Here is a 21,732-nt window from a genome sequence, read left to right on the forward strand (position 1 = left end):
GGGATAAAAAGTGCAAAAATAACAGCAAGACACCAGAATAAAACCCACATGAAATCACTGTGGCATCCAGTTTCTATTCACAAAGAAAAAGCTCCAGTCCATCTTTTAATTTTTTTGAAAAATTCCTGACATTACAGAACTAAACTGAAATGTATTAATATTCCACTCTTACATTTCCATGACAAACAAAAAAAAAAAATTCATGAGCCAAAAAAAAAAAAAAAAACAGGGAGAAGCTTATAAAACTAAATATGGATCTCAGCATTAACAGCTGAACAGAGAAAGGAATTAAAACGCTTTAATTAAAAAATCACGAGTGGATGATAAAGTGTGTAGAAACTGAAAATTTACAAACTATTTAAAACCTGGAATCGCTGACTGTTCAGAAACTACACAGATGGATCATGGGTGGTGGTGAACAGCAGAAAGGGATTATGGATGAATCTGCATTGTTCTAGCTGCTCCCCATGCCACCCGTCTCCGAGGAAAGCCTGTAACACACACACAAAAAAAAACTCGAAGTTAGTTTCCTGAGTGCCCAGCAGTACCTCACCTCCAAAACTTTCAGTCTGGTTGATAAGATGTGAAGGAATAAGTACATAAATCTGTTTCTGTATAAAGGGAGACATTCATTTTAAGATTTCTTGGGTTAACCAGTACCATGGTCCTATGTAACACCTCTGCAATCCAAGCTTCCTAGGGCAAATCACCTCAGAACCATAGTTCTCTCTCAATCTCTGTGGGATACGTTAAGCATTCTCTCAAAAATACACCACACACACAAAAGCCTCCTCTTAGGGGCTCACAATACACAGAAACTTCACTGCCCAGCTTTATTTTGGCTTCTTCCAAACTGACAGAAACAGTTCTGGGTTTCTCTATCAATGTAAAGACTATTAAGAGATACTAGTGTTTTAAAAACTAAGTCACGTTAAAGAGGGAGCAAGTATAGTAAGTTTGGATTAAGAATTATACTCAACCTACAATTTTTAGGTCTAACTTTCAAGACTTGGAGTGGAAGTCAAAACCATTTTCACCAACTCCCTAGCTTGGTCTAAGAGCCCCCCCAATTTGTGGTCCTGTTAGGCCAAACTCTCCATTCAAATACATCTGGCAACAATGCCTGTTTCAAATAGATCATTTGAAGTCCTGGAATCCAGTTTGGAGCTTTGAAGTAAAGGTCTTTAGGTGTTCAGTGATCAGCCTGCTTCTCTGATATTATTAGGTAGCCAGCAAGACTTGGCTCCCATTTTGAACAGAGCTAAATGTCCAAGACCCAGTCTCAGTTTTACCTTTTTTTTTTTTTTGGGGGGGGGGGGGGGGGGCTCGTGCGGGCAGCGCATTTCAGGGCTTCCCTGGTGGCTCAGACAGTTTAAGGAATCTGCCTGCAATGCAGGAGACCAGGGTTCAATCCCTGGGTTGGGAAGATCCCCTGGAGGAAGGAATGGCAACCCACTCCAGTATTCTTACCTGGAGAATCCCCATGTACAGAGGAGCCTGACGGGCTACAGCCCACAGACACAACTGAGCAACTAAGCACCTAATAAGCACAGCATACCCTCACCTTGGGGCATGTGGAACTTCTCCATGCCCCCTGCAAAGGAAGTGTGGAATCTGAACCAATGGACTACCAGGGAAGCCCCTCACTTTACAACTTTATTACATAAAGAATTTAAATGTAATGGCATTCCTTCTCAAGAGAATATGAATACTTCCCCATCTGAATCTCTTCCAAAATAATGCAAATTGAAAAACTGGCCAAGGGGAAAGCCAGGAAACACAGAGGTCCTTCAATTACAAACTGCATATAGTTTCAAGTCAGAAATGATATTTTGACCTCAGTATAAAGGAGAACAGTTAGTTCTTAATAGGGGACAGATTCTTGCCAACCACAAAATGGGATGATCTAGGGCAACATAAAAAACAGACCAATAATCAAAGACTTAAGTGGGAACTGAAGGTTCAGGAAAGGAGCTGCTGCAAACAGATCTAAGACTTAAAAAAATTAGTAAGCTCACACAAGAAGGTGGTGGCACTCTGACACCAAAAAGAACTCAAAAAGAATTGTCCAGAATTTATACCCAGTGTGGGCAGGAATTGGGGGTGGCAGGTAAAGAGAACAAAGAGAAGGGAAAACCCAAGGACTCTAGACAAGAAAGACCACATGGGGGAGCTGTAGGCTGCTAAAAAATTGAACACGAAAGACCTCTGGATGTGGTTTTAGTCAGCACTTTCAGGGGAAAAAAAACCTCTGACTTTCTTCCCAGCAATCCTTTAGGGAGTACTCATTAGGTAAAGAACTAGGTAAAAATTAAAAAAAAAAAAAAAGGTTTCTAGGGAGAGATGGTATCAGCAAGCTTTTAAAAAAGCTTACTAAGGAGCACTGCACCACATGAAGCATCATCTAACAACCAACAAAAGCCCTATCTGGACAATGAAATTCACCCCACTAGTCCTTCATGCAGATTTGTTTACACTAATTCACAGCCCCAATCTAAGACTGAGGGGCAACAATAGTGTAGTTAATACACTATAATATAATTAGGTCTTTTAAACAATGTAAGCCAAAGGGGGATGTGGGAAAAGGTCACGGGAAAAAAATCTCCACACTGGTTCTCATAAGGCCTAAGAGCATTGTACTTTCATTACCCTGACAATATACATTCAGGCTAAGTGGAGACTATTAGAGGCCTTCCACCATTTTACTTAGGGCACCTCTACTCTTATGGAGAGAGAACTGTGATCTTGGGATATAAAAAATAAGGCTTTGGAGAAATTAGAACAATCTTAAGTGGATCAATGAGTTAAAGTGGATCAATGAGTTAAAGTTCATCTTACAGGTTTCCTTCCAAATCTAGGTCTTTAATCCTCTTAAGTATGACAGGGTTGGAGACAGAAAGGTTGGAGGGTAAAAGGACCTGTTTGAGTAATCAGAGTTGATTTAGGATAAACAGGCAGGATCTTGCCAAATTTGAGGCAATGTCACAGGTTGATTGTTTGAGATTTAAGTAATACTAGTTCAGAGGAATGCAGACAGAAGCTGGCAAACTTTATTAGACTTTTCCCAACTTGCCTCCCCATTCTGGGTAAAGAAAAAACTTCTTTCCTTCACAGCAGTCAACTAAAGTTCTTACTGTGGCAACTTTATTACAACTAGAAACACAAATCTGGCCAAGAAGGACAGCTGATAACTTAACCATGAAATAATTAAAAGAAAAAAAAAGTTAACGGAGAAATTTTTATTCATTAACACAGAGCCTAACACATTGTTATATTGCAAGGCAGAATAAAGCTACAAAAAAGTAACAGAATGAGAAAGAAGAGCAAGAACTGTGGCTCTAGATAAAGAATTCAACAAGTCAGACTCTGAAAACAGGCACTCAGCAGAAATGGCCTAAACCTAAACACAGTTTACCATTGCCCCTACCCCCACCCTGTCATCCCCCCAAAACAGTAAAAAGGAAACGGTCACAGCTCACAATTGTTTGGTTTTCACCAATATTAACAAAGGGAAAAAAAAACAAGAAATACTTGAGGGGGTGCCCCAAGATATAGGCCATCAGTAGGGAGAGAATCTCTGTTTCTCGCCTTTCAGTTTGTTAGTTACACATGGCACAGCAGAGGTGGTGGTGGTGGTAGCTGAAGCCCCGGTACCCTTAGCAGCAGACACAACATTTAGAGCCAGGAGAGGGATGGGTTTCATGCCAAGCAGACTGGAGACACAAGGGGCGGTCGGAAGAGGGTTGGGGAGGCTGGAGGGTGCGTCGGAGGTCCCCGCTGTGGCGAGCGAGGGGGTGGTGGTGGAGGAGGAAGAAGAAGAAGAAGGGGTGGAGGGTTGAGAGAGGTTGATGCTGAGGTGATCGGGGATCGTGACGGAGGCTGCCTGGGAGGAGGGTTTAGCGTTTTCTAAACTGTAACAGAGGAAAAAAAGGAACAAAAAAAAAAGGGTGGGTGGAAGGGAAGACCACAAAAGGGAAAAGTACAGGACAAAATCCGCTTCAGTTATCAGTAAGTGCCTCTGGTTGCCAATTAGGAAAACTTATATCAGCTTGTGACAAGCTTTTATTCTGTGTCCCACCCTCTAAAAATGTATACTTTGCCAAATTTCATTCCAATGCTATTGAGAACTTCTATGGTGAAGAAAAGGCTGACAGACTGAGAAAACACATCACACACTTTAATGTACCTGACACACGGATCCAACCCAAAGGCTTTCAAGCAGAAAATGAAAGAATGCTCATCACTTTCCAAACAAATAAATGTTTCATCCACCAAGCACTTGTGAGGCTTAAATTGTTTTTTTCCCCTGTAATTAATATCAAAAATTTGTTTCCATTGCCAGTCAACTAACCAATATATCAGGATGGAAAGGGACAAGAGCCCAAAGTAGGTCACTAATTTCAAACTCTGTAGCATTTTTCAATGAAAAATGCTGAAAACAGAAGCATAGATAAGCCTATTTCTGGTGATGGGTGAGGAGAAAAGAAGCTTTTGTTTAACTGACCATGCTTCTCACATAGACTTTACAAAACTAGAGAAGAGAAACTTCATGCACTGCTGAAAAACTCAGTTTAATCAAGTAAAAACATCACTTCTACTTGTAAGTAACAGTGATGACCTGTAGCTCCCAATGCCTGCATGGGTCTACGCCAGAACTGCAGGTATGTGCTGAAGTCTGTTGGACATCTTAAGGCACAAGACTAACTCTTCCAAAGCAGGGAGGCTCCTCAAGACTCCCATTTTGTCTACCTAAATCCAAGGACAGTTGCAATCCATAAAAGCTGCCAGAATCAGCAGAAACTAAAAGTCCATTACTAAAAACAGAAAAATCTTTCTTGCCTAGTATTCATAATAAAATCAGTTCGCTTTCTGTGTTCAAATTGGGCCAATGCGAGAAAATGAGTTAGCTGCGTGCATGCATAGTCCCTGCTTGGTAATATATCAAGTTTTTTTAAAAGTTGTGACCCAAATCCACAGCTTGGACAGTTTCATGTAAAAAGGATGGTCCTGAAAAGAGTGACTAAATCAGGAAACGAAGACGGACCCAAGTTCTGCTTCCTTACGACTTAGCTATCAACCTAGTAGAGCGGTCAGGCAAGCAGGTTACATGGAAACACTGACAATATTCAGCGCACATCTACTCAAGCAGAGGCTTCCAGCTTCTATGAACGTAATTCTTGCCTCTTAACAATACAGCACCACAATCAGCAACAGGGAAACAAACCCTTGCAAACAGCAAGAAGATAGAAAGCAGATCCTAGGTACAGAAATCTTTTCTACACAAAGACAAGAAAATACCTCAAGGCATGAAGAAATATGATAAAAGTTGGAACCACTACTGGGAAACTGATAAATTCTTACGGGGATAAAAGACCATGGAATAAACACATGGTCAGCGTAAGCATGGCAAAAAATAGACCCCATACCATACTTATGAATTCCTTTCCCTGCACTAGATTTAGGAACCCATAGAATTTGTCTGTACAAGAGAGACCAACTAGTTGTGACAGAAGATAAACAACTTAGGTAAAAGTCTACATAAAAGGGATAACTAAGTCCCTTAGGGAATGGGCTGCTAATGCAGCTTTAAGATGTTAGTAAGCAATTAAGAACATGACTTAAGCACATGTGCTGAGAAAGCAAGAAATACAAATGTCTTGCAGGATGCCCACTAACTGTAACAGTGCTGCTACAACTGTGTGTGTTAACATTAGCTACCTTAGGATAAGAAAAGTAAAACCTCAGCAGGTCAATAAGGGATGAGATGAGATGGTGGGGGGTAAAGAAAATACTAAGCATTTCTAAAAATTTCCAATACCTGTACCTCTCCCTTTCACACAAGCTCTAAACAATGGAACACAATGGCACAAATGGATGTGTTCAGAATAAACGGTAATGACTGCTTCAAAGAAACTATCTTGCTGTCATTATCCTTGTTTCAATTAAGGGTGCTTGGGAGCCTAAACCCAGTGAAGTATTAGTTTGTTTGACACCTACAGTGAGACCTACTTTTAAGTCAGTATGGATGCTCCAGCCAGAGCAGTCCTACAAAGTGAAGACATGCTCCATACCTTCCACTTCCCAAACCATCAAAAAGTCAAATGCAAACAATCCACTTCCCTTCCCCCAACCCCATGCAAACTCATTACAATCTGGTTACTTTTTCCCCTATACTAAAGGATGAGAAGTAGAGCTAGATACTTTTTCTTTTGCAATCTCTACCTTTCCCATTTCCATCCCCCAAAGAATCCCACACTTAATATTACAATGTAACTTTACCCAACACACACATTACTTGTGTTGGCATCAATAACACAAAAGATAGGGAACCCTTACCTGACATTGATTAGATATTGAGCCAGGCTAATGCTGGCAGCAGATCCAGTGATGGTAACCTGCCTATCAGTAGATCCTTCCACTGGGTTCGCAATTTTGATCTGCGCCCCAGACATCTGACGGATCTCATTGATTTTGGCGCCTTGACGCCCGATTATGCAGCCAATCAACTTAAGGAAGAAAAACAAGGCATACCAAATTAAGAGTTGTATGGCTAGGTCCCAGCATTCCACCCCACCCCTCAGGCTTCTATACCTCAGGCCCACAAACATGGCATTCAACTCTGAACTGAGTGACTCCTAGAACCATTAGCTCATTTCTTCAGAGTACTAACTCCAAAGACAAAATAAAGCAGTGCAAAGATGATGATAAACCTAGTTTACCAGGGTTAGGGATAAATGTAAAAGTATATTCTGTTTTTGGCAATAAAGATGCCTTAACTCATCCTGCCATGATTATTACTTTATTATAGTGCTAAGGATTCTGGCTAATTTCTAACACTTTTGCCTTGGAAAAAAGTAAACAATTAGTCAACACTTGCACTCTCCAATATTGTAGACACTAATGATGTGATTACTGAACACTGATGTGGCCAGTGAGATTGACAGACTGAGTTTATCATTTTATTATCCTCAATTCAAACAGCTACACGTGCTTAGTGACTACCATGTTGGACAGCACAGATAACACCCAACGACCACTCCATTAGGGATTAAATATTCAGATTCTACAAGAACCAACAGCAAATGGGAGTTTCTATTTGAGACAAAAAGCTTCCTTCTGGCTCAAGATAACTCACACAATATTTTCATCAATCTCCATCAGTTTTTATTTGAGGTTTTATAGTTTTAAGAATTTTAGTGCCTGAACTCCTTTTCTTCCCCAAGGTGCTAAGAGGAGCACAACCTCTATTTTTACTTACATCGTTTGGAATGGTGAGTTCATGAGAAGTAGTCTGAGCAGATGCATCCAAACCTGCTAAAAGACAGAAGACAGCAAAGAAGTTCAAGGCACAGCATACAACTCCCATTGATTTGCACATTAACCTAACAGAAGGAAAATGAACTGGAAACCCAGCATTGGCTGTTGGGATTCATCTCTAACTTGGAAGCCTCCAAAGAGGAAAGAGGGGGAGAAGGGTATAGAAATAATGCTGGAAAGGTTCCTCTGTACCAACAAGAGGCTGATTTCATGCCATTTCCTGCAAAGCCCAGCCTATTAGGGTTTAAGGGGGTGGAAGCAAGGGGCAAGGGGATGTGGTATCAATTCTCAGGACCAAAATCTAACCAAGTACTCCTGCACTTCTCCCCTTTTCTGGTTGGATTTCCTATTGTTGTATCCCAATTTTATCTCACCTGATGCTATCACCAGCGCCACTACCATGCCTGTTACTGGGTACCATGGACTTTTGGCACACATGCAGAGTTGCTTTAAATATACCTATACCAGATTAACCAATCCCAACACCCTTACCCTAACCTACACTTAAAGGTCAGTGAGAATGAAATGGCAGTAAGGTATGGGAATTTCACTTCTCCAAACTACTCCCTGTCCTTTGCTCAATAATTTGTTCTGATTTTTGTTTTCCAAAGAAAAAGAAAAAAAAAAAAAATCCTATCAGCAAACACCCATACCCATCTATATGACACCTGGACTAGACAAGGCCAGCTGGCTAACTCGTTAAGTCTAGTCCTGCTCTCAGCTGTGGCTGCTCAAACATTTTTAGAAGGGGGTAGGCCAGATCCATCAAGGGACCCTCAGGGGCACCAGGCCCACCCCCACTTTGCTCTCTCAGCTCCTTTTTGCCATGTGCATGTTCTGCTGGTATGTCATGGGCAGTGAAACAAGACTCCCACCAGTTTATTAATATAACAGTAGAATACTACAGATTTTTTTTTTAATCATTACCCCAATAGCCTTTCACCTCTGGAGAGCTGGATTCAATGCCTGTTAAGATACAAGTGAAAATGAGTTTGGTGGTCTCATCCTAACCCTATCGGACAAGTTATTCCTTATATAGAAAAGCCCAAAAAAACAAAACAAAACAAAACAAAAACACACTACACAAATGGATTGTTTCTACCCAGATCTATGAATAGCTGGTGGAGAGAAAGGGGGTGCCAATCAGATCAAAGGGGCAGCAATGAGGATGGGTTAGAAGAAATATCAGCCTACCCTTTGCCTGATAAGCATCCCCAAACCTCACCCCAAACCTTCCAAGGGCCTTTCTTTTTTTCTCTTTTAGAATAACTCACCCCAAATGAAAACCAAGTTAACAAACACATTACCTCCTTCGGTTTAGCCATAGAAAACAGGCAAGTTTAAGCCAGCAGGACGCTGGGTAACAAAGTTTGTTTTAAACAGATGTCAAATGGAGACCTTGGGGCTGGCCTCTGTCTTGTACTACACCTTACAGAAATCAACACTGAGGTATCCATACCACTGAATCCGGTGTTGCCATGCGTCATGGGAAAATGAGACTGTTGCATTGCCAACTGGTGCAGCTTGGTCAACTGCAGGAAGGAAACAGAAGAGGTTGACGTTAGAAGAGTAACACAGCCGAAGCTCAAGCACATTCAAATTGGAAAATGTAAAGCTCCTGATCCCCAAAGTTGGCTACTACTCAAACTATGACAGAGGCTAAGGAATGGGGCTGCTATCACAATCCCGGGGACGGGCACAAGAAGGTGAGGGTTAGAAATAGAAAGAGTATCAGTACAAAGAGAATATATGCGTTTGGGGTGTGTGAAAAGCAGCAGCACCGCCTGATAACCACCCCCTTGTGGGCCATTGAATGAAGGTGTTTGCAGCCATTGCAACAGTTGCCCCAGGGACAAGCACAGACAGGCTAGGTAAACAAACTGTGCAGTGGTGCTAGGGAAAACACACCATGCAGGGTTCCGTCAGTTCTGGGAGGAGGGAAGGAAATGCGGGGCAGGGAGACTGCGAGGAGGAGAGATTAAAGGTAAAACTAAACTGGGTTTAGCAACCACGACCCTATGACTTCTACAGCTATTTTTCTTCATCTATATAAACTGTCCTAGCTGTTATAAAACCATCTCTCTTCAAGGCTACTTCTCCTCCAGGGGCCTACCACTAACCAAAAGCCAAACTCAACTTTTCAAATCTAAAGCTCAGCACCTGAAAAGGTTAGTAAGGGCAGAGGGTAAGTGCAGAAGGAAATGCCCTTAAAAGTCTAAATACCAGCACTTTTTAAATTGGAGTTTTTAGTGACAAGGAATTTCACTGAGTTGAATCCAAGTATTTCGCTTCCTAACCCTCTCTGTGTAAATAAGTCCCTTTCCCACCCCTCCAGACGCTTTTTACATTACCACCTCAGACTGAGGAGTACACAAAAGCGAACCCATCCTCCCACCCCCTTGCCCTCCCTCCACAGAAAGGACTTCATGCAGAGATGCACAGTCCACTGTGAATTTACATTGTGCCCTGGGATAACCAATGACGGTAAACAGTGGAACATTTCTCTTTCAGAGTAATCTGTGACATGGGAGAAAGTAGAATGTAATAATCTATTAGATTATAATTTCCAGGGATTAAATTTCAAAACAAGGTGCTACTTTTTCCTGATTAAAGATTATTTAAGGGCCAAAACAGAGTTCACCTTGTGAGGGACACAATACTGCAAGTGTCTGAGACCCAACTCACTTCTGCCTACATGGAGAAAGGAGACAATTTTGGATGGGAGAGGAAGCTTTTCAAAACAAGTGAAAACAAAACTTACATCTGGCTGTGGAATGGCATACTGTCCTTGAATGGTATAGGCCTACAAAAGGAGGAAAACAGTTCCTATTAACAACCAGTCATGGACAGCCACCCAGTGGGGGGTGGGGGGTGGGGGGAGACAGATTTCAACTAGCCAGGAAGCCAGAGTTGAACTAGAGAATGGGGAGGCCAGGGGTTGAGGCAGTAGATGGTATCTCACAAATACAGTCAGACCCGAGTTGGCCTTCTTTAAACCCTAAACATGATGGCTTATTCCAGGATGCCTATAAAGGGAGCCATGTTCCCTGCAATCAAAGACAAAATAACACATTTGTTTCTTAACAAAAATGTGGGAGGTAGGATTAAACAATTGCCTCGATTGCCTGAGCCCCCTTCTTTCTCCCTTTGTACAAGACGGCCTAGGAGGAAAATGATCTTTTTTCCTCAACCACCCCAACCCTTCTACCAATCACGGTGACATGTTTTATATCTGCACAAACCTACACGGCATGTTAAAACACTTCCCTTTTCCTATCTTATTTTTCTCTACATCTGCCTAATGACCTCAAGTGCACTGGAAGCTAGTTGGGTCCCTAGCACTAGGGAGCTGACCGTAGGAACACATATACAACAACAAAAATCTATGTTCTAGGTCCTGCTTTCTCCCACCTCCCCTCCATAAAAGGCACTTGCAGCTCCCACTATGCCCTCCTCCCCCCACACCATAACCTCCCAAAAAGGGAGCTGGGTCTTTAGGGCAATGGGGTGGGGGACAAGGTGAATCAGGAAGGGAAGAAAGGAGCAGCTGGGTAACAGGATGTGAAGCTTCTCACATCACAGTGGCCAGTACCCCCAAAAGTGTACCCAGGTGGGGGTGGGAAGGTGAAAATGGGGTAGGAGGAATAGGAGACAGGGAAAAGGGGTCGAACAAAAAAAGAAAAAAAAAGGAAAAGAAAAAAAAAAAAAAAAGAGAGTTGGTGTTACCATCTGGTGGGCTACGCAGCCTGTGTGAAATGAGGTGGGGGGGGTCAGTCCAGGTCCCCGTGGACAGGTGGTGTCCACAGCACAAAAATCACCAGCGCCACTGGCCCCCCGCGTGTTGGCAGTCTCGGCTGAGGCGGAAGGATTGAGTGAGCCTTGGAGACTGAACATCCCCTCTCACCTCTAGAGGTGGTCCCTCCAGGTCAGGGTTGAGGCACATGGACGGGGTGGTGTGGGGAAAGCTCGCACTGTCGCTGCCTGTGCTGTACCTGTCCTGTGGATAAATAGAGGATTTCAGTCTCCAGGGCTGTCAATCCGGCACCTTGTCACCAGCATGAAATTCACACAAAAAAAGTTGTTTAATTTTTTCTTTTCCTTTAAAAAGGAGCTCACAACACAATTTGAAACGAGCTGTAATCAGTGAATTTAAAAAAAAAAGTTACCTATAGTGGCAGATTTCACACTGCACAATTGGACTATTTTCAGTAAGAATGAAGGAGTGGGGCAACAGAGCTGATGCCAGCTCCTGGTCAATGTGGGATTAAACTGAACCCCTATAGAGCCCACTTTGTCACAAAGGAACAAAAGACACAGGTTCACCTGTGGACAATGCATAAACTGCTCCATTTAAAAAGGCCCATGGGAATAATCCAAGACAGGGCCACTCATGGAAGAAGCTGCTGCAAGCTTTTAGAGTGGTCAACTGAATAAAGGGGAGGGAGGGAAGGAAAGCAAAGAGGTAAGAAGGGGGAGGTGGGAAGGGGAGGGAAGGAAAGGGAAATGAAGGCAGAATTGTAAACAGAGAGGACTGCTGCTGTGCAGTATGGACTCTAGATAATCCCAACGGACCTGGAAGAATCCAGAAAAGTAGGAACTTATAGTTCCAGGGGAGACGGGAAAACACCTAAAGCTAAACCTCCCTGCTACTCTAACTCTGGGCCTTTGTTTATCCACCTAACTACCCAGACTCACAAAGCGCCCTCGGACCAAACCAGTTTGTACAATGCTAGTATTAAAAGGTACAAAACTGTGATATGATTAACTTCCTATGAAAGCTTCCAGAATTATAAGACAAACTAAGTTCCCCAAAACTTCAGTTTTTTGACAATTCAATAGAATGGGAATGAGATGGACTCTAAGAGCTTCCCCAGTTTACATACAAGATGGAATTAGGTGATTTATCTGCACTTGTTAACAGGTCAGCCCCATGTAGAAAAAGGCACGCTTGTACTTGTTTAGGCAGCTACCAAAATGAAGGTCACTATTTCATCCTGAATCCCCATATTTTAAAACTGACCTACCTATGCCTCAAACACTAACCAAAAAGCATAAAACTAACATGGTGCTAATCAGTGCCTTTTGTCATAGAACTCTAACTTCAGAATAAACCATGTACCAAGGATCCAGAGCTTAGGTGGATGAAGGAGAGAGGCCAAGGGGTGCTTCGGTGTTCTTACTCTAACACCAAAGGTCACAGCCCAACATGCTCTCCCCCTCTTAAGACACTAAACCCTTACCCCAGCTGATTTCAGTTATGCCATGTGGGTTCAAACCAGTGTTTGAGGTTAAGAGCCCAGGGACAACACACTGGAATTTGGGAGTGAAGGGGTAGGAGTAGGGGAGGTGAGGTGGGGAAAAGGGGAAGTTTGTAGGACACTCAATTTCAGGAGCCCCCAATTTGAGACCACCATCCAAGAACCTATTTCAGAGGTCCAACTCCTTACTATGTTTTATTTAGACCTCTAAAGAACACCCCACACATGGAAAAACACGGATGGGGTGGGGATAGGGACAGCAGTGACATCAAAGCAATTTTATCTTTTCTTCTAACCCAACCCATCTTAAACTACTAAGTAGATTACCTCTTCCGAGTGCCTACAAAACTCCCAATGCCTGCTAATAATTAAATAAGGTGGCATTCATAGCTTTCTTCAGGACAAAAAATAAATAAAACTGAAAGCAGGTCAAACTATGGCCAGAGTACAGGTTTCAGCAAGCATGCAGAGTGGCCTGGTGTGCTGCTGGCAAAGTTGACATTTCAAATACAATCTTGTTCACCTTAGCCCACCAATGAAAAATTTCTTACCTGACCACCTGCAAAGATGACCGGAGAACTGGACGGCTTGGGCCGGTACGGGATGGTCACGCCCTTCGGGGGGGACTGGGAGAGAGTCAGAGGGGAAAAAAACAAAAAGAGATAAGGTTTCAAAGCTGCTTCAGCTGTGTGGCTTAAGCTCACACAGGTCAGTTAAATTAAAAACTTTATTATTACCACCCCCTCACCTACCAATGTTGTCTCTGGCTAGATCTAATCTCAAATCAGCACTTATTTGCCTTTAAAACAGTAAGATGGTCCGTGGACTACACAGTTCACACTAATTCTCATCAAGGCAGATTCCCCTGTAATAATTTAGGCATTATTTCCATGTGTTCAAATTGTTCTAATTAACACGAAAAACCAAAACCTCTAGATGTACGCATGTACCTTTGAGTTGGTAATTACATTTTGACCTGACTAGGAAATAAAATCAAATAGGAAATAAAGCTCCCAAATTTTGAATCTAGGGTAATTCAGAACTTTCCATCAATCGCTCAATGATTCAATCAATAGTATCCTAAACTCTACTTAAAAGTTCTACTTTCCTTTCTCACCAATATGGGATCAATTCCCTATGACAATTCTAGGAAGGTTTAATTCTCCTTAATTTTATTATTTTTATTAATTGAATAGCATCCACCAGGACCTCGTAAGTCATTCAGAAACACTATTATGGATATTTTTTGTTATTATTGATCATTTTGAATAATCCTGCCTTATAACCCAGAAATTAATTTACACGTATCAAAGTTGCATGTAGCCAAAATAAGGTAACCTGAAAGGCAATTTAACTTAGCTTCTCAAGACCCCAGATATATCTTTTGTCCTCGAATTCCAAGTAGTAAATCTTCCCCCCTTACCAACCCTGATAAAATTGCTATAAACCAAATGATCACTGTTGCTTAAGTTTCTATTTTTGCTTGGACTATAAGAAAAGTCAAAGCTGGGAGAAGGAAAGGATGAACTCAGGGCACCTCTTCCCCACCCCCATGTGAGGCTTCTGACAGCCTCACCTAATTCTAGTCTGACTAAATATAGAGCAGTCTGTCTCCCTAAATCACCCTCCCCCCATTCTCAGCATGAGCCTGAGGGCTTACCTCCAACATAACCACGCAGATCTGTTTCACACACTCAATGATGGATTGCGGAATGCCAGCAATAGTGATGGCCCGCTCAGTTGAGTTGGGGAGCATATCCCCTGCCACTTGGACCTGAGCCCCTGTACTCTTTGGGGTAAAAAGAAATTTTAAAAATCAGAGAAACAGATCATTCATACTATTTACATCTCCCTGCAGAAATTTTAGAGTCTAACCCAGTAAACATTTATCCCATCTCCTATCTGAGCCTTTTTATCCTCCTTTCCCTCTCTTCCCTTATTACAGATAAAGATTGTTTAATCACAGTTATAAATAAATTAGCCTCTGAAAGCTGAGAATAAGCCTGAATAACAGCCTAAATTTAACCTGCTCTTAAGAAAAAGGTCCTTCTAGACAGTTTCCTCTCATTTAATGAGAGCTTTATGGGTCATCAAACAAAATATTCATAAATATCACCCACCTTTTATTCAGCAAATGTTTATATTAAGCCCATTCTATGTGCCAAGCACCATCCCAGGTACTTGAAATATATCAATGAGCAAAATAACAATCCCTGCTCACATAGTATGTATAATAGCCTCCCAGATAGGTCCAATCCAAATAGGAGCCATTCAAATTTCATCCCAACATCCAATTCAGTTACTCCCAGATATAATAAAAGCTTCCATAATTCACCATTAACTTTCATAATTTTGAAGGGAGAATTACATCCCAATATACCTTCATTTCCTCCATGCTATTTAAGAATTTGGCCAAGAAAAACACTTGATACTATCATATATCAAAAGTTCTTAAGACATAAAAAAGGATTATGTAGCCTCATGGAAAAGTCACCAACAGGTCACATGCAATAGCTGGAAATTCTGGTTAACTTTTCTGATTTATTATTGAAATATATGAAATGTAAGAAAAATATGCATATCAACCAAATTATAGACTTCTAGGACTATTACTTTAATAAAAATCATCTCAATAAATGCTAACTTTTCCTAGATAATAAAAGTTAATAAAGATTAAAAAAAAGAAAATAATAGAGGAACCATATTTAGAATAATTTACACTAACAACTTACACTAAGAAAGAGCACAATTTAACCAACCTCTCGTATTTCCTTGATCTTGCAACCACCTTTCCCAATGAGAGAGCCACACTGACTAGCAGGGACCACCAGCCTCAGGGTGACTGGGGGTCTACTGGCAGCTGTGCTATTGGTCATAGAGCTGCTGATGTCCTACAAAAAGAAATTAGTCAAAAACACCACAAGAATATACAAGTTTAAACAGATCCCTGGCAACTTCTAACTGCCATAAAAGAACCTTATAAGGGACATATTATGTCATGATCTCCACCAACATGGAAACATTGCCCCTGCCCCAAACCTTACTAAAAAGATAAAATGGTCTACAAATATCCTCAGATTTAGCCTTAAATATATGCTCCTTCATGCCAGAAGCAGTGTTCTTAGTAGACAGAAAACTTATTTTGTTAAGTAAAATAGGAAGTTTTCTGAGCAAAATAAAACAATACTGGTGAAGTCAAAATTAAACATTAAGAGAAAGATGAGACAATGCAACTGAAATTCAAATGACCAATTTTGTCCTCTTAAACTACATAAAGATTAAAAAATAGTGTACTTTTATTTATTCTTGTTTTCTTGGTATAAAATTGAAGCTGAGTACTTACCCCAATCACATCTGAAAAGTTGGTAGATTTTAAATTAAGACTGTATTGGCTTCAAAGCCCATAGTCTCTATGCTGCATCTTGTCTATATTTTAGTGTAAGTGCTGCCGGAGTGAGCACTGCATCTTGTCTATAGTTAAATTTAGCCTTCTGAGAATTTAGCCTAATCTCTATGTAGAGTGTATGTACGTATTTAGATAGACCTGGGAATTCCTCAGACATATGCCCCTTAAGTCAAGACCATGTTTCTTATTTGTTAAAATATGAATAGATTTTCTGAATGTTTTTAAGGCTACAAGCTCTGGATTAGCAAGGTCTTACAGGTCAAAAAGATAACATTTCTGATCTTGGCAAGCGTAAGATTTCAGGCACCATTAAGGCATTAGCAGCAGCCCAGAAGCTCTCTTCTGCCTGCAGTATCAATTGCATTATTAGCAGCATTACTATAGAAGCGAGGAGGCTGAAAACTGGATGGACCGAGAGCAATGATTGTTCAGCACTGTAAAGCTAAGAAAGTTTAATAAACAAAAAAAATCCCTGTTACTGATATTTTGCTTCTGATAACCTATAAAATGTATTCCCTCCCCTCCAAGTATAACTCTGACAGTTACCAGGCTTTTTAAAAAACGTGTAACTGCCTACCCGTATTTATGGAGTATATTAGTGTTTAGCAGGGCTCCTAACAAAACCATGTTAATTTAGTTCACTCAACTAAGAATCAGGGGACATAATTATGAACACAATGGTGGCATAACTTCAAATTGTTGGTTAAGAAGTAAAAGATGCCGTTTTTTCACATTTTTTAGAGTCCCTAATAACAAACTACTTGGGTTTTTGTTTTTTTTTTTAAAATTCAAGCACAGTCAATGTACACTCTAGTTTCAGGTGTACACATACTGTTTTGACATTTAAATTCATTACAAAATGATCACAGTAAGTCTAGTAACTGTTTGTTACCATACAAAGTTACTACAGTATTACTGACTATTCCCTATACTGTATATATAAACCCCAATGACCCATAATTGGGAAAATAGGGAATGCTTCACAAATTTGTGTATCATCCTTGCACAGGGGCCACATCAATCTCTTCTGTATCATTTCAATTGTAGCACATGTGCTGCCAAAGTGAGCACTCTAACTATAGCTGGAAGTTAGGCATGCTGACCCCTCACCCCAGTCAAAAGTCCAAGTATAATTTATCCATAGTTCCACATTCACGGATTCAACCAATCACTGACTGTATAGTTCCACCGTACATATTGTATACTACTGTAGTACATATTTACTGAAACAATCCAAGTACAAGCAGACCAGCATAGTTCAAACTCATGTTCTTCTATGGTCAACGGTATTTTTCTAAACAACTGAAGTGACTTTTTAATTATAAATGGCCCATTTTGGGGATGCTGAATGGGAGCAAAGAACCCATTTACAGAGCTTTATGATCTAGTCCGTTCTTCCATTTTAAAACCTCTTGGAAATCACTAAGCTATCAAGAAGCAATAAAAAATAAAGAACGAGGGGCAGGGAACAACAAACCTCTTCCAGTTTGTCAATGATCATAGCAAAGGCTTTGAAGATGGCATTAGTGGGTCCAGCCAAAGTGATAATCCTTTCAGGACAATTCCCTTCTGAGATGTTTATACGTGCACCACTCTGGATAGCAAACAGAGCCAAAAGGTTAACAGACAAAAAGATCTAAGCACAGACACACACACAAATATATCAATAATCCCTCTTAAACAAGATGGGCAAGAAGCTGCCTATGTACATGATCCTGATGTAAGGCACCATCGACATCATTTTAAATACAGCTCCATATTTGTCCTCCAACAAACTACAGAAGCTGCTTTAAGTCTTGAATGCAAACTTCCTAAAACTACATTTCCCAGCATACTATTTGTCATTACAAATAACCCAAGCCAGAAAAATACCAGCTTCTCCTATTAAGATCTTCCCTTTTCTGAGACACATCCCTGGTGGTTTAGTGGTTAAGACTCCATGCTTCCACTGCAGGGGCATGGCTGCCCAGGTTGGGGAACTAAGATCCCACATGCCCACAGTGTGGCCAAAAAATTAAAAAAAAAAAAGAAAGAGAAAACCTTCCCCCTTCCAATCTCTCATTAAACAGCAACTTTGCTTTTGTTTTAGAAGTTTCTAACTTCCCAAGTTAACAGTCCCTGTTCCTCCATCCCCAGTAACTCACCTCCTCGCGCATCTTCTTAACTGATTCTCCTTTCTGAAAGGGGAAAAGTCACAAATGAGTTCCAATTATTATTTAAACCCAGGCTGACTAAATAGTAATTAGAGTTGAACTGATGTCTTACCTTTCCGATGATACTGCCAACTTCCTACAATGGAGAATACTAGTGTCAAATACAAAGAAACTTGGAAGCATTGGTTATCACAAAAAGTAATTTTTAACAATCCAAAGCAATGGAAAAACTAGGATTCATTGGGAAGGGGAATGGAAAGGTTTATTATTTTCTTTGCTCAAAACATAAGGGAAGCTTTCAAAGAACTGTGAAGAAATAGTGGAGTATCAAATCCCAGTTCATCTTAAAGTTACCCAAAATTGTTTCGGCAGTGGAATCTACCTATCACAAGCTATAGCAACATCCATGAGAAAAATCTTATCATCCAGATAGTTTTGGCTCTAGCCTTTGGTTAAGCCTTTCGTGCTCAGTGGAGCTTCTTAGTAAAGTCTGTCCATTTTCCCACTACACTCTCATCTAGTCCACCAGAGAAGGAGTGCTAAAGCCAGACTTCCCACAGAGCTAATCTGATGAGCTCCAAGATCCATGCCCTCTCTTCCTGGCCCCTCCTCTAGGAGTTACTATGACCCAATTTCCCAAGCTGTTGCATACCTTTCCATGCATAAGTAGCCGGATGGTGAGAGTGACATTTAATCCACCTTCAATCACACCGGTGTCCATGTCGAGCAGTGTTCTGAGGAGCTGGACTTTGAGTGGTCAAGTCTTTGGTCACTGGTGGGGGTGAAAGCCAAAAACTGAAATGCAAACATAACCAAAATCAGAGTAGGAAAACAATAGAAATAGTTCCCAATGTTAGTTTAATCATTATCAATGTTTTCTAGCTGACTCTTCCTTAAATGACAGTCTATCAGTTGGCAGGCTTGTATACATCCAGCACAACTGCATTAACAGCTCAGATTCTGTTACAAAGTATATAAAGCAACTTTCCAGTCTACTCTCATTAATGATAGGGTTTCCGCTGACTCTCAGGATGTGAAAGATTTCTTCAATTGGCAATGGTTCTAAGGGAACTGCTGAACGTGCACCAGTTGTCCTTCAGCAGAGTAAGCTTCAAAAGAATACAGAAACACCTGGAAATCATGAGGGCAAACCTCAAGCTAACTATACACTGAGGGCTACGGCTTTTGCTTCCTTGTTACGAAGCCATTCAGGTTGAAAGCTACAAAGGACACATGTAAATGTTTTTATTGGCAGCAATTTCTAGGTAAAAAAATTAAGATGTATCTTCACCTTAAAATCCTGAATGTGAATACATGTCACCAAATAATTTTTAAAAGATTTAAATCAACAACCTCACTGAAAAAGGCATTATCTGAAATGCCTTCCTTCTATGCAGGCTGGGATCCATATTCCCCTTTGGGAAATGACTCAATACATTAAGTGCAGCCTGAGTCCTCTTTTCCCAACCAAACTTGATAGTCACTCAAGATCTGAATATTTTCCTTGTTTCCGCATTAACCTGTTACCACTCAAAGTCTTTATTCAAATTAATCCTAAATTTTCTTCCAAAGGAAACAATCAAAATGACAGCTGGTATCGCTAAAAATTTATTGTGTGGTTGTTTTAAGCAACAGCAGTAATAAGACTTTCCTACTGAGGCCCTTTGCCCACCTAAGCACGAAAACAATGCTACTAACATTTCTGCTTTAACTGATAAAGAATGTTTTTGAATATACTTCAGCCTACAATGCTTCCTTAGGATCTAACAGTGTTAGTTCTGAAAAGGACCTCCCCAAAGTGGTGAAATTTCTCCAGTGACATTTTTAGTATCCACCTCTTCAAAACAACATCAATGATCTCTCTCCTACAGCCGGTCTTCCTCCTTCACAAAACCAGCCACCTTTTTAACTTTGCTCTAACACAAAGCCATATCCTAAATATCCTAAAAGTGTTAAGGGGCTGTCAGACCTGTATATGATATGTCCTGTATATAGCAAGCTGCCCCATGGCTACCTCAAGTGTGTGATTACTTAAAAGGAAGGGCTCTGCATCCCCAAAGCACCTCATTCCCCCATTTTCAGAATATAATTGCTGAAAAAAATCCCAGAATTCAACACTTTCCACTCAAGGAAAAACAACTGTACTGGGGGTAGGGAGAAAATGGGAGTTGGGTCTGTAAAGACGACTTTAGTAAGACATGGAAAAAATCTGGCAGTGTAATTCCTTATCCTCACTCACAGAGTAAGCAGCACTTTACAAATACCATGACAAAAGCAAATTCGAAAGGGCAAGAAAATTGGAAACCTATTTGAAGCCATTTAGGTACGGCACAAAGGTGCATTTCCAACCCCAAACCACCCAAGAAATCCGTCATGTTTCTCTCCTGACTAGGAGAATGTAAGTGTACCCAATCCCAGGAATCCAGCTGTTAATCCTGCATCCATTACCCCTTCTCCTATAAATAGCTCGGTCTGGGTCTATAGCGGCAGGCATTTTGTAATTTCAAAATTCGTTACCCCGAGAAAACGTCCTGAATAACTCGGTAACTGGGAGCCCGTCTACCCTTTCTTTAACTCCACAGCCCCCCTCCCCTTGGCCATCCAAGCATTTTTCACTCAAAAAATGTACCCCCCCATCCCTCCACTAGAAAAGCAGAGGAAAAAATAAACGGTTCGGTCGGGGGGGGGCGCTGCGATCCAGGGGGAGGGGCCAGACTAGTAGCGCCTCCTCGTGTGGCTGCGCCAGCGCCTGACCCCCGCGGGGAGCCGCGCTCACCCGCCCGGCCAGCAAGCCGGCCATCGCCTCCCCCACCCCCCTCAACCAACAAATCCACCGCCGCCCCCCCCTACCGCGCGCGCGCCCTCCTTGACTCCTGCGCAGCCGCCACCGGGAAAAGGCGGGGGGAAGGGGGAAAGGCCTTGCGCGAGGCCTACTAGGCCTCGTCGGAGCCAGGGCCTCGCGTGAATGGCCGGCCAAGCAGAGTGAGGGAGCAGGCGCACACGCGGGACTACGCGAGGCCGGGGCTCGTGAAGAGGACCGGAGCCCGCTAAGAAAGATGGCAAGAGTAGAAATAGAGCCATAGCCGCGGGCGGAGGGAAAATTTTGAAGCTTACCTGCAGGCGCGAGGCGACTGAGGGGAAAAGGGGAGCGGGCGGGAAGGGGAAGGGCGGGAGGCCGGGGGCGGAACAATAGGGGCGGGCGGGAAGGCGAGGGGGGCCCCGCGGGCGGGCGGAGGAGGAAGGGGGGGGTGGAGGAGGAGGAGGAGGAGGAAGGGGGAAAGAGACCCCGGGGCGGGTGGAGGGCGGCGGAGGGCGGGCGGGCGGGCGGAGGGCGGGCGGGCGGGAGAGGGCGCAGGCTGCGGCTGCTCCGGCTGCTGCCTCTGCTGGTCTGGGAGGGGGACGGGGCGGAGCGGCCCGCTTTCAACCCCGCGCACCCTCCGACCCCGGAAGCGCTAACCGCCCCGGGGGCCGGCGAGGCGACTGCGTCGTCCAAACCTTCCCCACGCAATGCAGACGGCCTCCCAACAGCCTAGAGCGGCTCCGTGGACAGCGTTGGCACCAGCGAGAGAACAACCGGTAGCAAATGGCGAAGAGCATG

General features: G+C 42.3%; 1 protein-coding gene and 1 non-coding gene across 11 annotated transcripts; both read right to left on the minus strand.

Moving 5' to 3' along the window:
- Nucleotides 1-54: 54 nt before the first annotated feature.
- PCBP2 (poly(rC) binding protein 2) lies at nt 55-21,401 on the minus strand. 10 transcript variants are annotated; one of them, XM_061126766.1, is made up of 15 exons: nt 21,249-21,400; nt 18,787-18,929; nt 18,247-18,270; nt 18,126-18,158; nt 17,459-17,575; nt 15,335-15,466; nt 14,236-14,364; nt 13,127-13,201; nt 11,222-11,314; nt 10,079-10,120; nt 8,777-8,849; nt 8,245-8,283; nt 7,259-7,311; nt 6,337-6,506; nt 55-491 (listed from the first exon to the last, which is right to left on the minus strand). In XM_061126766.1, exons 2-15 carry the CDS (start codon nt 18,853-18,855, stop codon nt 455-457), a joined length of 1,086 nt encoding a protein of 361 aa, XP_060982749.1. In that variant the 5' UTR covers nt 18,856-18,929; nt 21,249-21,400; the 3' UTR covers nt 55-454. The 10 variants fall into 10 exon arrangements, with proteins under 10 accessions (XP_060982749.1, XP_060982739.1, XP_060982757.1 ...); XM_061126756.1 differs by having other exon boundaries at nt 7,259-7,314; XM_061126748.1 differs by lacking the exon at nt 55-491 and adding an exon at nt 3,225-3,911 and having other exon boundaries at nt 7,259-7,314; nt 21,249-21,401.
- Nucleotides 16,946-17,052, minus strand: LOC133049267 (U6 spliceosomal RNA). The gene has a single exon (XR_009691262.1). It is a non-coding gene; the product is annotated as a U6 spliceosomal RNA (small nuclear RNA).
- Nucleotides 21,402-21,732: the final 331 nt, after the last annotated feature.

Source organism: Dama dama, chromosome 3 (genome assembly GCF_033118175.1).
Source record: "Dama dama isolate Ldn47 chromosome 3, ASM3311817v1, whole genome shotgun sequence".
NCBI classification, from domain to species: Eukaryota; Metazoa; Chordata; class Mammalia; order Artiodactyla; family Cervidae; genus Dama; species Dama dama.

Bases quoted from the DNA above. Each gene is read 5' to 3' on its own strand.
- PCBP2 (XM_061126748.1), bottom strand. From the start codon at position 18,855: ATGGACACCGGTGTGATTGAAGGTGGATTAAATGTCACTCTCACCATC. The intron at 13,202-14,235 runs GTAAGCCCTCAG...ACTCTCTCCCAG, and splicing joins TCTGCGTGGTTATGTTGGAG to TCCCCCCCGAAGGGCGTGAC. The intron at 3,912-6,336 runs GTAAGGGTTCCC...CCTCTGTTACAG, and splicing joins CAATATCTAATCAATGTCAG to TTTAGAAAACGCTAAACCCT.